We start from the raw sequence: 14,723 nt of genomic DNA on the forward strand, positions 1-14,723 counted from the left end.
GCACAACACAATAATACTTGAACAAAAATGAGCTGCATGGTCGGGCTGCCAAAAGGAGCCTTTACTGCGCCAATGCCACAAAAAAGCCTGGTTACAATATGCCCGACAACACCTTGACACGCCTCATAGCCTCTGGCACACTGTTATTTGGAGTGACGAGACCAAAATAGAGCTTTATGGTCACAACCATAAGCGCTATGTTTGGAGAGGGGTCCACAAGGCCTATAGTGAACCGAGTATCATCCCCACTGTGAAGCATGGTGGTGGCTCACTGATGTTTTGGGGGTGTGTGAGCTCTAAAGGCACGGTGAATCTTGTGAAAATTGAAGGCAAGATGAATGCACCATGTTATCAGAAAATACTGGCAGACAATTTGCATTCTTCAGCACGAAAGTTGCTCATGGGACGCTCTTGGACTTTCCAGCATGACAATGACCCTAAGCACAAGGCCAATTTGGCCCTCCAGTGGTTACAGCAGAAAAAGGTGAAGATTCTGGAGTGACCATCACAGTCTTCTTATCATGGAGCCACTCTGGGGAGATCTCAAACATGCGGTTCATGCAAGATGACCAAAGACTTGGCATGACCTGGAGGCATTTTACCAAGGCGAATGGGCAGCTATACCACCTGCAAGAATTTGGGGCTTCATAGACAACTTTTACAAAAGACTGCATGCTATCATTGATGCTAAAGGGGGCAATACACAGTATTAAGAACTAAGGCTATGCAGATTTTTGAACAGGGGTCAGTTCATTTTTTATCTTTGTTGCCATGTTTTGTTTTATGATTGTGCCATTCTGTTATGACCTATAGTTGAATGTGAATCCCATAAGTAATAAAATACATGTTTTGCCTGCTCAGTCATGTTTTTTTTTCTTCAAATGGTACATATATTACCAATTCTTCAAGGGTATGCAAACTTTTGAGCCCAACTGTATGTATAGATCTCTCCCTTTGATCTGCGATAGTAGCCAACACTCAGCATAGTCACACTCTTTTTTCTCTGTCCATATTTTCTTTCCTACCTCTTGTTCTTGCTCCCAAGGAGATCACTTGCTTTTGAAACGAACAAGGCAATAATTAGTCCTAATCAGGAAACTATCATAATCCTCCAGTACATCCACTATCTTTGGTACAGCTTCGGCACAACCCACATGGAAAGAACCTATATGAGGATATATGCGCATATATGTAACCTATATGCAGTCTATATGCACATATATGCTGCATATATGCTGCATATATGCACATATATGATAATATATATGCTGCATATATGCGTGTATATGCCACATATAGGCAAAATTGAGGTGCATATATGTGCATATACAGGCCATATAGGTCTCCTGTATTGCTTCTTTATATCCACATATAAGCCCTATATGTACATACAAGATACGTCTCCTAGCTCATGGCAAGATCTGGTCATTTTGTAGCTCATATCTCACTTTGGAAACTGTCATACATGATGCCTAGCTCATATTTTCTATTATCAAGGCAATAACTAAGAAATAACTAAAAAAAATTATGCTAGAACTTATGTATGTGCGAACACGTGAAATGGGTATCACATCTAATTGGCATGTTATGGAATTTAACTATGGCACTTAAGTGAGAGGAGATGTCTACACGTTTTCCTGAAACATTTACAAGGTCAATAGTGGAAAAGAAGGAAATGTATAACAAAATGGTTTGTGTTTTTTTTATTTTTGTCAATCAAGCCTTTTTTCCAATTTCAAGTCACTTCCAGATTCACATTACAGCTCATACACATCCACACATTCACCGTTACATCCACCAAATGCAATGTTTTCTGTATTGTCTTAATGCATTTTCCAGAATATGGCTGAAAGGTCATTACAGTCTGAATGTAGCAAAAAAACTAACAAAAGAAAAGTACATAGAATATACATTCAGGTAATCATCATCATCCCACATCTATCTGAGCATTTCACTGTGGTTAATGAATTTGAAGACAATGTCAACATTTCTGTTCACAGTTTTAACAAACAGACACTTTTCTTTTATCTGAGATGCTTGTATAGCAACTAAAGGCCCCAGACATTTCCTTACAGGGACGTAATAACAAGGATTCTTAAATTGACCGCAGATGTCCTGTTTCACTTTTTGGTAGTACTTCCCCACTGCATAACATGTCTCCCCCTGCCCCAGATCACAGACAATGAATGTCTTCACAGAGAAAATACTTTCCTCTCGATCAGAAAGAATGACAGTGTACGAGTTTCTCCGAAAAGTACGCGAGTAGTTTTGTGAATGAACTATTTCAAGATTAACCACTACTCTGCAAAAATACTTCACAGTGACTCTATTTTCAAGGTTGCTGATGCTGTTCAAGGCCAGAAAATCATCATTTCTGATCATACAAATTTTAGGCCTACCCAGAGATGTAACACCATGACAGCGACTTACTTCCTGCACCATTTTTTTCTCAACTGAAAAAGACTCTAAGAGAGCTAAGTAATCATCAGAAGCTGCCACCATGGTTTTTTGGGAAAATGATGGAAATGCAACCTGTAGCCAAACTGTTTTCATTATCTGCAGAGAAACTCCCTGGCTGCTCTTTATCATATCTAAAATGATCCCATTGTATGACTCAAACACAAATGCAGACTGTGCCCAGAGGGGACCCCAGTTCCTCACAGTATTGGGCAGATGAAGGCACAAATGTACATTGAAAGTGACATTATTGATCCCATAAAGGGTCTCCATTTCCTGAACAAACTCTGTTAGCAACCCCTCAGATTCTGATATGTGCAGTGGTGATATATTCTCACCGAGTAGAAGAGAAACCCCCTTTACCAACTTAAACCAGTGCTTCAGATATTTTTCAGGTAAGACCCCTTTCAATGTTGGTATGCTGTAATAAAACAACCACATGTTCCACTCGTGTGCCTTCCAGAACTTTTTCTCTTTCACTGAGCGAGGGACACGGGAAACATTACAGGGGGGTTTAATAGAAGTTCAAATGTCATCAATCTGTTCTGTTGAGTGTCCGATATACCATGGCGATTGGTTGTTTTCAGAATGAAACCACAGCGTGGTGATGCTTCTTGCTACACCCAGCAGCACACTGTGCATATAATCTGGAACACAGCCATCAATGATATTAAAATCAGGTAGACAAGACAAAATACTAGGCCCTTTCACTCCCTTAGTGGGGTTTCCAGCAAGAGCCTCTTCCACCAGATCATCAGTCTGGGAGGGATTCCTCAACTCTGCTTTTTCATAGGGATAAGCCCTTACACGCCCCCTGCGTTTTAGCACACTTGTTCCTTTCTGCATACAAAAAGAACACCCAAACTCACCATTAAACTGTTTAAAGTTCGGAATCAGTGGCCGAGCAACTGAATCTGCCACCATGGTAGTAAGCAGTACTTTACTTGTGACAATTTCCCCACTTTCACTTTCCCATATAAGACCATTAGAGTACAACTCTATGCATTCATCGACAAATGGTTTCATGTAAGTGTTCATATTTGGTTTGTTTTGACCAAACCACAGGCCACAAAGCATAACATGTTTTGCACGTAGCTGTATTGGCAGTTCATTAATAGTACACAAAATTGGCCACAAACTTTTTGTGTTTGATTTGTGCACTGGCACTCCATCACAGTTGAAAGTCAGTGATATGCTGTCTGGTGATGCAAGGGGTGATCGTTTTTTGTATAAATGTCCATCATATATATCTTTGATGGAGGCATCCTTCTTCTCAAAGCGGTGTTTCAGGTGTTTCCCTAATTGGTGGTCCTCAAGCAGTTTTTTAATTTGGTATTTTAGTGGCAAGTACAAAAAACACTGGTCTTTTTGTGCATGCGCTTTTGATGTGTCCTGGTCACAGACTGGGCACTTGACATTAAAGGGACCTTCCTGCATGCTTACCTTGCAACTCTTGCACACATAATGTACTTCTAATATGTCTTTCACTGAATCAAATGCTTTGTAGAAAAGGTACTTTGAGCCACTAACCAATTCCCCACCAGGACCAGCAATAAAGTTGATAAGATGCATGATGTCCTCCAAGGCTCTATTTGTTAATCCATGTTTGAGTTTTAATGCCAGCAGCAGGAGTTCCACCTGTTCTTTTGTTGGTTTCTGGTCTAAAGTTGGACTTGTGGGGTCTTCTAGATGTTCCTCTACTGGCTCCCCAGGTGAAGAGCTAGGGCCAGGTATGGGTTGGTTCATCTGTGAATTTAAAACATTGGATTAGCAATCCCAAATTTGCACAGACTCATACAAATGTACCATTTCATGTGGTTGGTAACCACTTGCATTTGAAGGCTCAAGTGTCTTTGTTTATTTTTTTTAACAGTCTTCTCCAAATTAATTTTATGCCCCCTTTTGTCCACATGTATATTTTTCTGACACTTTAAGCAACATCAGGAAGAATTGGGTTGTGGAATTATCTATGATGATTTACATTAACTAGTGTGCATGCACATGCACGAACAAAACAAAAAACACCTAACTTTAATATTTTTGCCATTTTTAGCCACTTACTGTGTCATCAGAAGCAGTAGACACCGGGTCATCTTGATTGTCCTCTTGGGTGAGATACCTAAAATAAAAATAAAAATCATTCAGCAAGAAATATGTAGGTTTTTTTATTTGGTATTTAATTTGGTGTGCGTGTTTTCTACTTACTGAGTTGTAGAAGAAGAGGCCACAGCTTCTTCATCATCACCCATATCTTCAGAAATGTCCCTAACAAAAATGTTGTGGTAATGTTAAAACACTTCATGCATCACTCAATATAATAGGATTGATATGACTGATTGATTAAGTCCAAGCAGGTAAATTCCATTCATGAGGTGAAACCTTTAAGACTGTAGATTCAAAACACACAAAGTGAAATATTTTCCTGGCTAGAGTTCCAACTTGAACAGTTTTCTTTATTTATTTACTTTGGACATGGAAAGGTACAGTGGACATGGAAAGATACATTTTACCTTTATACAAACATACTTAACATACATTAAGGGGAATTATGCCACATGCGTTTACATGATATAGGAAATTATCTGTAGCTGGTAGCTTTGTTAGCTGGCTAATTTAGCTAGCTAGCTTCTAGTACGTTTTGTTACAAGACTTACTTTCGTTTACGTCTTCTCTTTGTTCTTTCTGGAACGGGTGCTTCGTCGTCAACGAGGTACCTTTTGTAACGTACTGGATCCATATCTATTGCTTTTCTTTAATTGCGTCTAAATTGCATTTCTCCACTCTGCTGCCACCGATCAGCCGCTACAGCGTCGCGTAGTTGATGACGTCATCCGCATGCGGCCCAGCACACTATCTTTCGCGCCGAAAGATAACGGCTGGGCGTAAAAATGGCGATATCAGCGTTGGAGATCCGCTATGTCCTACTTGAATGGACTGAGGGTGAGGATAGAGGGGCCCATAGTATTTTGGCTCTCGACTGTGTCCGGAATTTTTCAGTAAAAACATTTCTTGAAAGGACTGAAAAAAACGAGAAGCTGGTGGAATGGCGAAAAGGCCGCCAACCCTGGCCGGTGCACCGAGCAAGAATTATTGACGTGGCAAGTATGTTACATGCTAACTTTATCTGACGTTATGTAGTTACATACCACATTTAATGTTTTTTCTCGCTCTTAAAGAAGTCTAAAATGGATCTTGCTAGGTCCCTGGTTAGCAATAGCTTCGCTTTCTGGCTCATGTTAGCTACATAATTTGCTAATGTAAGCGAAGTCCAATTGGGACTAATGTTAGATTTGGTAACGTTAAGCATGATTAGACAAACGTTTGCAGTTCATGATAACATTTTAATTTTATTGCACCAGAATTTGAAAAAACTCTCCAAATTAAACTGCGTGGGATCGAGATGGAGAAAGAAGTCACACAGCAAACAAAACATCCCAAACTCAAAGTACCGTGATCAGGGGCAGACTGAGAAGGCTTCAAAGAAAAGGGTAACTGACTGCACCAATTGGTGCTTTACTTAAATGATCTCCCCCTCTCTCTCTTGTTTCTTAATGTGTAGGCATGTGTGTAGGTTTGTAATTGTGTCATCTATGATGATTTCATGTGCTTTGTTGACAAGATGTATGTGCAAGGTGGTGTAACGTAAGTTAATAAGAGTTGGGCTAAAAGTCAGTCTGTTTCTCTCTGTCAAGGTTGACAATAAAAAGAGATGTCCTTCTAAATACAACCACGAGGAGGAGGAGGAGAAGGAGGAGGAGGAGGATGAGGCGCGTCATGACAGGCCTTCAAAGAACAAGGTACACTACCAGTCTGCATCCAGTGTGTGTTGTTACATTGCAATACAGTAAAGATAAGTAAGACTTTTATAATAAAGTGCATTACCAGTAGCTGTAACAAGGTATGACACCGGCACAGTAGGCAACTTTGTCCTCTCACTTTCTCTCTCCCTCCCAGCGGGCCAGCGAAGAGGAGGAGCGTATTGGGGATGAAGAGGACATAGTACCACCCTCTAAGAAAAAGGTAGCCTAAATGATGACATCCATTGTGTGGTGTATTACATACATACATTACATGACATACAAGATGAGGAAGTTTCATGTTTTAAGTAAGGAATAACCACCAGGAGGCCAGACAACCAGTTACATATAGCCAAGTGGAGGGACTTCTGCCCTAGACTTCTTGCCACCTTCCTCTTACACCTCTCGTGACATCCTCCCAGCCAATCAGAATCAACCATTTACAAAATAAGTTATATAACAATTAGCTGTTGTTCTTCTCTCTGTCTCTTTCTCGTAGACAGCTGCTGAATTTAGAAAACACCTGGATGAACAGATGTGGGAGAGAAGGAAACTTGACCAAATGCAAAGAAATTTGCAGGAGTTGAGAAATGAAGTCCATTCTCTTAAAAATGAAAATGCACGTCTGAAAGACATTATCATCAATCGTAAGTATTCCTAATTTTTATATTTATTAGCAAGGTTTTTTCTGGAGATGGATATTGCGGTGGCAGAGAAGTGTAAACTTAGAAATGTTATGGGCTGAAACACGTGTTTGGCAAAATATGTTGTTAGCTGGTGAGGTAGTGTGTGTGCTCATATAGCCGTTGATAAGATTCAAATTAGATTTATATTTATTTGTCTCTTTCTGGAGGAATTTGTAGAGGGTTAACAAAAGTCATGGCCTAGAGAACATACAGTTCATGAGAATAAATGATGCTTTTCTGCCTTCAACGGCTCAAGAAGGCAATCGGCTCCAGAAAAAAACCCTGGGGAATTAGAATTTGGGAGAAATTGGAGAAAGAAAATTGCGTTCACAACCAGGTTTCCTATGCAGAGCCTTATCAATGGGCTTTGGAGGGTTTTAGCTTGAGTTCACACCTGCAGGAAATGTCTTTCGAAGAGTAAGGGCACTGAGTTGCTGGGTGCTATTTTGATCTAGTGATTGTAATTATAGTTTTTTATTTATATAACCTCTTTCTAGAAATCCCTCAAATGAAAAGTGACATCGCCATTATTGCTCAAAAGGTAAGTTCCTCTGATTTTCATTGCTTTTTAAAATTGTTTCTCAAGCAGAACTGGAGAGACTTGTGATGTTGGGCTGATTGATAGTGTTAATTTTTTATGTATTTACACTTTAATTTATTTAAGAGAATAACTATATTTTTCTTCTATGAAGAAGACTGGAAGGACTCCTGTGGAGGATCTAGATTCCTCCTTCTCGACTTTTGGAGAAATGCAACCGGTGAGTAACCCCCTTGCATTTTTATTTATTTATTTATTTTACTTGTTACTCAAACAGAGCTATATGGATTTTTATTATGTTTGGCTGATTACTTTTGCATGTAACTTTAATTTATTGGCATGTTTAATGTTTTTCAAGCCCCCCCTGTAAATAAGAATCTATAGTGGCTTGCTTGGATGAATAGAAATTGTTGAGTTTGACTATGTTTCTTTCTTCTCTAAGACTCCAGAGAGGAGACAGAGCCCAGAGGACACCGAGCCCTTTAAAGAGAGTCCCATGGTGACTGAGCGCTTTCGAGAGACACCACAGGTGTGTGTAACCCTTTTATACCTCAGATTTTACTTAAGGCTCCAACTGAGCTATAGGGATTTTTATGTTGGGATAGTTAGAACCCCTTAATGAAGAATAAAATTTTGAGTACCGTGACGTCGCCCGGTATGGCGCAGCCGGGGCCCCACCCCGGAGCCAGGCCCGGGGTTGGGGCTCGAATGCGAGCGCCTGGTGGCCGGGCCTTCCCCCATGGGGCCCGGCCGGGCTCAGCCCGAACGGGTGACGTGGGGCCGCCCTCCCGTGGGCTCACCACCCACAGGAGGGACCATAAGGGGCCGGTGCAAAGAGGATCGGGCGGCAGTCGAAGGCAGGGGCCTAGACAACCCGATCTCTGGACACAGAAACTGGCTCTAGGGACGTGGAATGTCACCTCGCTGGCGGGGAAGGAGCCTGAGTTAGTGCGTGAGGTTGAGAGGTTCCGATTAGAGGTAGTCGGGATCACCTCTACGCACGGCTTGGGCTCTGGAACCACACTCCTTGAGAGAGGATGGACTCTTCACCACTCTGGAGTTGCCCATGGTGAGAGGCGGCGGGCTGGTGTGGGTTTGCTCATAGCTCCCCAGCTCTGCCGCCATGTGTTGGAGTTTACCCCGGTGAACGAGAGGGTCGTTTCCCTGCGCCTACGGGTCGGGGATAGGTCTCTCACTGTTGTTTGTGCCTACGGGCCGAACCGCAGTGCAGAGTACCCGACCTTCTTGGAGTCTCTGGGAGGGGTGCTGGAAAGTGCTCCGACTGGGGACTCTATTGTTCTACTGGGGGACTTCAACGCCCACGTGGGCAACGACAGTGACACCTGGAGGGGCGTGATTGGGAGGAACGGCCCCCCTGATCTGAACCCGAGTGGTGTTCAGTTATTGGACTTCTGTGCTAGTCACAGTTTGTCCATAACGAACACCATGTTCAAGCATAAGGGTGTCCATCAGTGCACGTGGCACCAGGACACCCTAGGCCGCAGGTCGATGATCGACTTTGTTGTCGTCTCATCTGACCTGCGGCCGTATGTCTTGGACACTCGGGTGAAGAGAGGGGCGGAGCTGTCAACTGATCACCACCTGGTGGTGAGTTGGATCCGATGGTGGGGGAGGAAGCTGGACAGACTCGGCAGGCCCAAGCGTACTGTAAGGGTCTGCTGGGAACGTCTGGCCGAGTCTCCTGTCAGAGAGATCTTTAACTCCCACCTCCGGCAGAGCTTCGACTGGATCCCGAGGGAGGTTGGAGATATTGAGTCCGAGTGGACCATGTTCTCCACCGCCATTGTCGAAGCGGCCGCTCGGAGCTGTGGCCGTAAGGTCTCCGGTGCCTGTCGAGGCGGCAATCCCCGAACCCGGTGGTGGACACCGGAAGTAAGGGATGCCGTCAAGCTGAAGAAGGAGTCCTATCAGGCCTGGTTGGCTTGTGGGACTCCTGAGGCAGCTGACGGGTACCGACAGGCCAAGCGGGCTGCAGCCCGGGTGGTTGTGGAGGCAAAAACTCGGGCCTGGGAGGAGTTCGGTGAGGCCATGGAGAAGGACTATCGGCTGGCCTCGAAGAGATTCTGGCAAACCATCCGGCGCCTCAGGAGAGGGAAACAGTGCCCTACCAACGCTGTTTACAGTAGAGGTGGGCAGCTGTTGACCTCAACTGAGGATGTCGTCGGGCGGTGGAAGGAGTACTTCGAGGATCTCCTCAATCCCGCTGACATGTCTTCCATTGAGGAAGCAGAGGATGAGGGCTCAGTGGTGGACTCGTCCATCACCCGGGCTGAAGTCACAGAGGTGGTCAAGAAACTCCTCGGTGGCAAGGCACCGGGGGTGGATGAGATCCGCCCTGAGTACCTCAAGTCTCTGGATGTTGTGGGGCTGTCTTGGTTGACACGCCTGTGCAACATCGCGTGGCGGTCGGGGACAGTGCCTCTGGGATGGCAGACCGGGGTGGTGGTCCCTCTTTTTAAGAAGGGGGACCGGAGGGTGTGTTCCAACTATAGGGGGATCACACTTCTCAGCCTCCCCGGGAAAGTCTATGCCAGGGTTCTGGAGAGGAGAATACGGCCGATAGTAGAACCTCGGATTCAGGAGGAACAGTGTGGTTTTCGTCCGGGCCGTGGAACACTGGACCAGCTCTATACCCTCTACGGGGTGTTGGAGGGTTCATGGGAGTTTGCCCAACCAATCCACATGTGTTTTGTGGATTTGGAGAAGGCATTCGACTGTGTCCCTCGCGGCATCTTGTGGAGGGTGCTTGGGGAATATGGGGTCCTGGGTCCTTTGCTAAGGGCTGTCAGGTCCCTATACAACCGAAGCAGGAGCTTGGTCCGCATTGCCGGCAGTAAGTCAGACTTGTTCCCAGTGCATGTTGGACTCCGGCAGGGCTGCCCTTTGTCACCGGTTCTGTTTGTAATTTTTATGGACAGAATTTCTAGGCGCAGCCAGGGGCCGGAGGGTGTCAGGTTTGGGGACCACACGATTTCGTCTCTGCTCTTTGCAGATGATGTTGTCGTGTTGGCCCCTTCTAACCAGGACCTTCAGTATGCACTGGGACGGTTTGCAGCCGAGTGTGAAGCGGTGGGGATGAAAATCAGTACCTCCAAATCCGAGGCCATGGTCCTCAGTCGGAAAAGGGTGGCTTGCCCACTTCAGGTTGGTGGAGAGTGCCTGCCTCAAGTGGAGGAGTTTAAGTATCTAGGGGTCTTGTTCACGAGTGAGGGAAGGATGGAACGGGAGATTGACAGACGGATCGGTGCAGCTTCTGCAGTAATGCAGTCGATGTATCGGTCTGTCGTGGTGAAGAAAGAGCTGAGCCGCAAGGCGAAGCTCTCGATTTACCAGTCAATCTACGTTCCTACTCTCACCTATGGTCATGAGCTTTGGGTCATGACCGAAAGGACAAGATCCCGGATACAGGCGGCCGAAATGAGTTTTCTCCGCAGGGTGGCTGGGCGATCCCTTAGAGATAGGGTGAGAAGCTCGGTCACCCGGGAGGAGCTCAGAGTAGAGCCGTTGCTCCTCCACATCGAGAGGGGTCAGCTGAGGTGGCTTGGGCATCTTTTTCGGATGCCTCCGGAACGCCTTCCTGGGAAGGTGTTCCGGTCCCGTCCCACCGGGAGGAGACCCCGGGGAAGACCTAGGACACGCTGGAGGGACTATGTCTCCCGGCTGGCCTGGGAACGCCTCGGTGTCCCCCCGGAAGAGCTAGAGGAAGTGTCTGGGGAGAGGGAAGTCTGGGCATCCCTGCTTAGACTGCTGCCCCCGCGACCCGGCCCCGGATAAGCGGTAGAAGATGGATGGATGGATAGTTAGTGGTAATATGTAATTTACTTGCCCCATATTTATAAAATTGTTGAAGAGTTTAACAATGTTTTTCTTCTCTAACAAGACTGCAGCAACAGCTGAGACCTCAGCGAAAACACAGGTGAATAACATATTATGTAGTAAGGATGGGTATAAACTGTGTGCTTTGTAGGAGCCAATTAGTGTTATAAGTGACAATCATCCTCTCCTCCTGCCCCCCTTCACTCCTCTCCACCCACTGTCTTTTCTCCTTCCCTACTCTCCATCCAACCTCCTCCTTTCCCCCCACCCTGTCCTCCTCCTTCTCTCCTTTAATAACGTTTTGGGCAGTGATTAATTTGTTTCATTTCTTTATCATTCATCTGCATTTATACATATCATTAATCTGCATTTATACATAAAAACCTATTAACTATTGGGAAGCTAAGCATAAGAATCAATATGAAACATGAAAAAGTTTCTAAAAATTGCCAATAAATGTATATTGTGATGTGAAATTATTTTTCAGATGGAAGTTATAAAGGGCTCTGGGGTGTTTTGCCAGGCAGAAGCGTGGAAAGCAGCCCGCCTTGCCCCCTCTGCTACTGCCATGGTGCGGAATCTCCTGCTGGGCACCTTTGATTTGGAGACTTTGCTGAAAAGCAACCTGAATGGTACAAAACAACATGTTCCTAATCTCTTCTGTCCTTGAAAAAAAAAAACAGTCATATTCTGTGGAATAAATTATGTGTGTGCGGGCATACCATCGCTTTTTTACTTGGCATTTTTGTATTTCCTTGCACCTCAAGAAAACATGATGTGTATATAAAAAAAACTCTTGCTTTCTCCACCTTCATTTTACACCCCTTTCATAATAATTTTGAAATATTACTTTAAGGTGGGAAGCCAACCAGAGGGGATGGGGACCAGCTGGTCGCACTTGACCAAATTAAAAAGGCAGCCATTATTGGTGAGTAAATGCATAATGCATTGAGAAGGGAAAACCAAACTTTTAAGACTTTATAAGTTCACCACTTTAACCATAGCCTACTTGTAACAAAATTTGTTAGGCATCAATGGAGACTGCATAAAGTAGAGCACCAATTATTGTTACTGTATCTGCTTGGCACCTTTAATACTAATTCATCGCTTTCTGACTTCTTGATCCTACCTTTCCTCTTCTAAAGCCACATTGCTGGGGTATTGCGCTGTAAGGTGTGTAGTCCTCTATTTTGTAGAACATATAGTGTTGCAAATAACCTCATGGCATATTGTTGTCGTCTGAAGTGTTCTTAAATAATCATATTCACCCCTCCTTCACCTTAATCCCCTCTGTCCTGTGTTTGTGCCTTATTTTGTCTATACCGGTTATTGATTTGCTTGATTTTATTGCTTGATCTTATTGCACTTCGAGTAAACCTAGCATGGCAGCTCGCGGGTGGAATGTGTGTGTGAATGGGTCAATGGGAGGACATTGTAATGTATTTTGGGGGTGCAGGAAAATGCTATAAAAGTGCAGCCCATTGACAACTAGATATGTTTACATGTGCAAAGTTTCTTACATCAGATAAAAAATTTGAGGGATTAGAATATCTGAATCTGTTTACATGGAAACAAATAATCTAATCATGACGTGCATAAACATGCACCAAGCCTTATTCAGAATAATAGCATTTTGACATCCGCAGAGCGGTCTTAATTTCCCTAAAACAACTGCAGAAGTTGTACTTCACCTGTGTTTTAAGCTAAACAAAAAACTCGGGAGTGGCAACATTTTTCCTATCCATGAATTTTCTCTCCTTTGGATGCACATGATTGACTGTGTGACTGTTAACAATGCAGTTCCCATGACGGACGTGTGCATATGAAAGAACAATGCCCCCCCCCCAAAAAGGGGGGGTGATGTTTCCAATCAGAATTTCTTTCAGATTTAGCAGAATCCAATCAGAATCTTCCAATTGACGTGTTTACATGACACATTTTTTATTATGGTCAGCCCTTTATCCAAAATATGTCTCCAGTCGCAGCTGTACTGTAAGCACTTTGGGTTCCTGATGAAGCACTATATTATTATTATACTGTCTAATTATTTTTGTCTTCTCTAGATGCTACATTGAAGAAGTGGCCGGCAGCCAGCCGAGGGCAGATAGGCACATCTATCAATTCAAAGCTCACGGAGCTGAGAAGATCAACAAGATAAATAGTTTTTTTTTTCTATTCAGTTTTTTGTCTTGTTTTTGTTCTTGTTCTATTTGATTGTTCTTAAGTAAATAAATAAATGTACATTTCTACATTTTGGGCTTTTATTTATTTTGCATAGTAGCTATGGATTTTAATAATTTTACTAATATATAGGTAAACATATAGGTGCATATATACATGCATATATGCACCCATATATACTTGCATATATGTACCTATATAGGTACATGTATGCACGTATATATGTACCCATATATGTACACATATGTGCATATATGGGTACATATATACGTGCATATATGTACCTATATAGGTACATATAAGCCCGTATATATGTACACATATGTGCATATATGTGTACATATATGCACACATATATACGTGCATATATGTACCTATATAGGTACATATATGTACCCATATATGTACATATATGTGTATATATGTACATATAATATAGGAAAACGGCCAATTTTATATATGTCACATATATTAAAAACATATATCAAAACCTATATTTAAACATATATGTTTATATAGGTTATTTCCATGTGGGAAGATACTGTTTATATCCCCAGTAATCATCACATATCTGATGTGCACTTTATCTTGACTTGTATCACTGTCATCCTTAACTCTAAGGGGGAGAGGGAAAACGTCAATTAACTTTCCCAGCTTGTCGCAGTTCCGTATTGTGAAGCGTAATCAGATCCTACAAACCACTTGAAGGCTGCTTGTTTCTGTTACTACCCCTTTTGAAGGGGTTTCTCTAATTACTTCCACCTGTACACAATCAAGTCAAAGATAGAGAGGCATACAGAATGTAGCTCCTCTTTTTGGTTGGACTGCATGATTGGTACATGAGCTGAACGAGTAATACATGCAGTTTAAGTGTTAGCAATATTTTTGAAAGTTTGGCACAGAAAATGGCTCTTCGTCACCAATGTGACATTTACATTTGATCTTACCACTAGTAGGACTCCTAAACAGCACTAAAAGTTCCAAGCTAAGTGTTTCCTCTTAAAACGTATTCACACAGCAGCTAAGACCAACTTTTACCAAGAATTCAGGAGAAGTCTTAAGCTAAGAGAAAGGGCAGGGTTGACCCCGTTGCTGTGGATGATGTTGTGTTCCACGAACATGCTTAACTATGCCCACAGTGATTGGCTGATAGAGAATGGTCTCTGTCAGTGAATACATAATAGCAATACTGTAGAATGATGTGCCGTTGCCATATTGAAATAAAGA

General features: G+C 43.3%; 2 protein-coding genes across 5 annotated transcripts; one reads left to right on the plus strand and one right to left on the minus strand.

Moving 5' to 3' along the window:
- Window positions 1-1,266: 1,266 nt before the first annotated feature.
- On the minus strand, window positions 1,267-5,212 carry LOC114840876. The gene is made up of 4 exons (XM_029125269.2): window positions 5,112-5,212; window positions 4,663-4,722; window positions 4,519-4,576; window positions 1,267-4,203 (listed from the first exon to the last, which is right to left on the minus strand). Exons 1-4 carry the CDS (start codon window positions 5,192-5,194, stop codon window positions 2,983-2,985), a joined length of 1,422 nt encoding a protein of 473 aa, XP_028981102.2. The 5' UTR covers window positions 5,195-5,212; the 3' UTR covers window positions 1,267-2,982.
- A 113-nt stretch (window positions 5,213-5,325) lies between these two features.
- LOC109614693 (cancer-related regulator of actin dynamics homolog) lies at window positions 5,326-13,539 on the plus strand. 4 transcript variants are annotated; one of them, XM_034288483.1, is made up of 13 exons: window positions 5,326-5,555; window positions 5,817-5,945; window positions 6,150-6,254; window positions 6,412-6,477; window positions 6,754-6,901; window positions 7,438-7,481; window positions 7,633-7,698; window positions 7,921-8,007; window positions 11,380-11,415; window positions 11,803-11,947; window positions 12,172-12,243; window positions 12,461-12,488; window positions 13,379-13,539. In XM_034288483.1, exons 1-13 carry the CDS (start codon window positions 5,346-5,348, stop codon window positions 13,527-13,529), a joined length of 1,287 nt encoding a protein of 428 aa, XP_034144374.1. In that variant the 5' UTR covers window positions 5,326-5,345; the 3' UTR covers window positions 13,530-13,539. The 4 variants fall into 4 exon arrangements, with proteins under 4 accessions (XP_034144374.1, XP_034144375.1, XP_034144376.1 ...); XM_034288484.1 differs by having other exon boundaries at window positions 7,636-7,698; XM_034288485.1 differs by lacking the exon at window positions 12,461-12,488.
- Window positions 13,540-14,723: the final 1,184 nt, after the last annotated feature.

The sequence above is a fragment of the Esox lucius genome, chromosome 19 (genome assembly GCF_011004845.1).
Source record: "Esox lucius isolate fEsoLuc1 chromosome 19, fEsoLuc1.pri, whole genome shotgun sequence".
Lineage (NCBI taxonomy): Eukaryota > Metazoa > Chordata > Actinopteri > Esociformes > Esocidae > Esox > Esox lucius.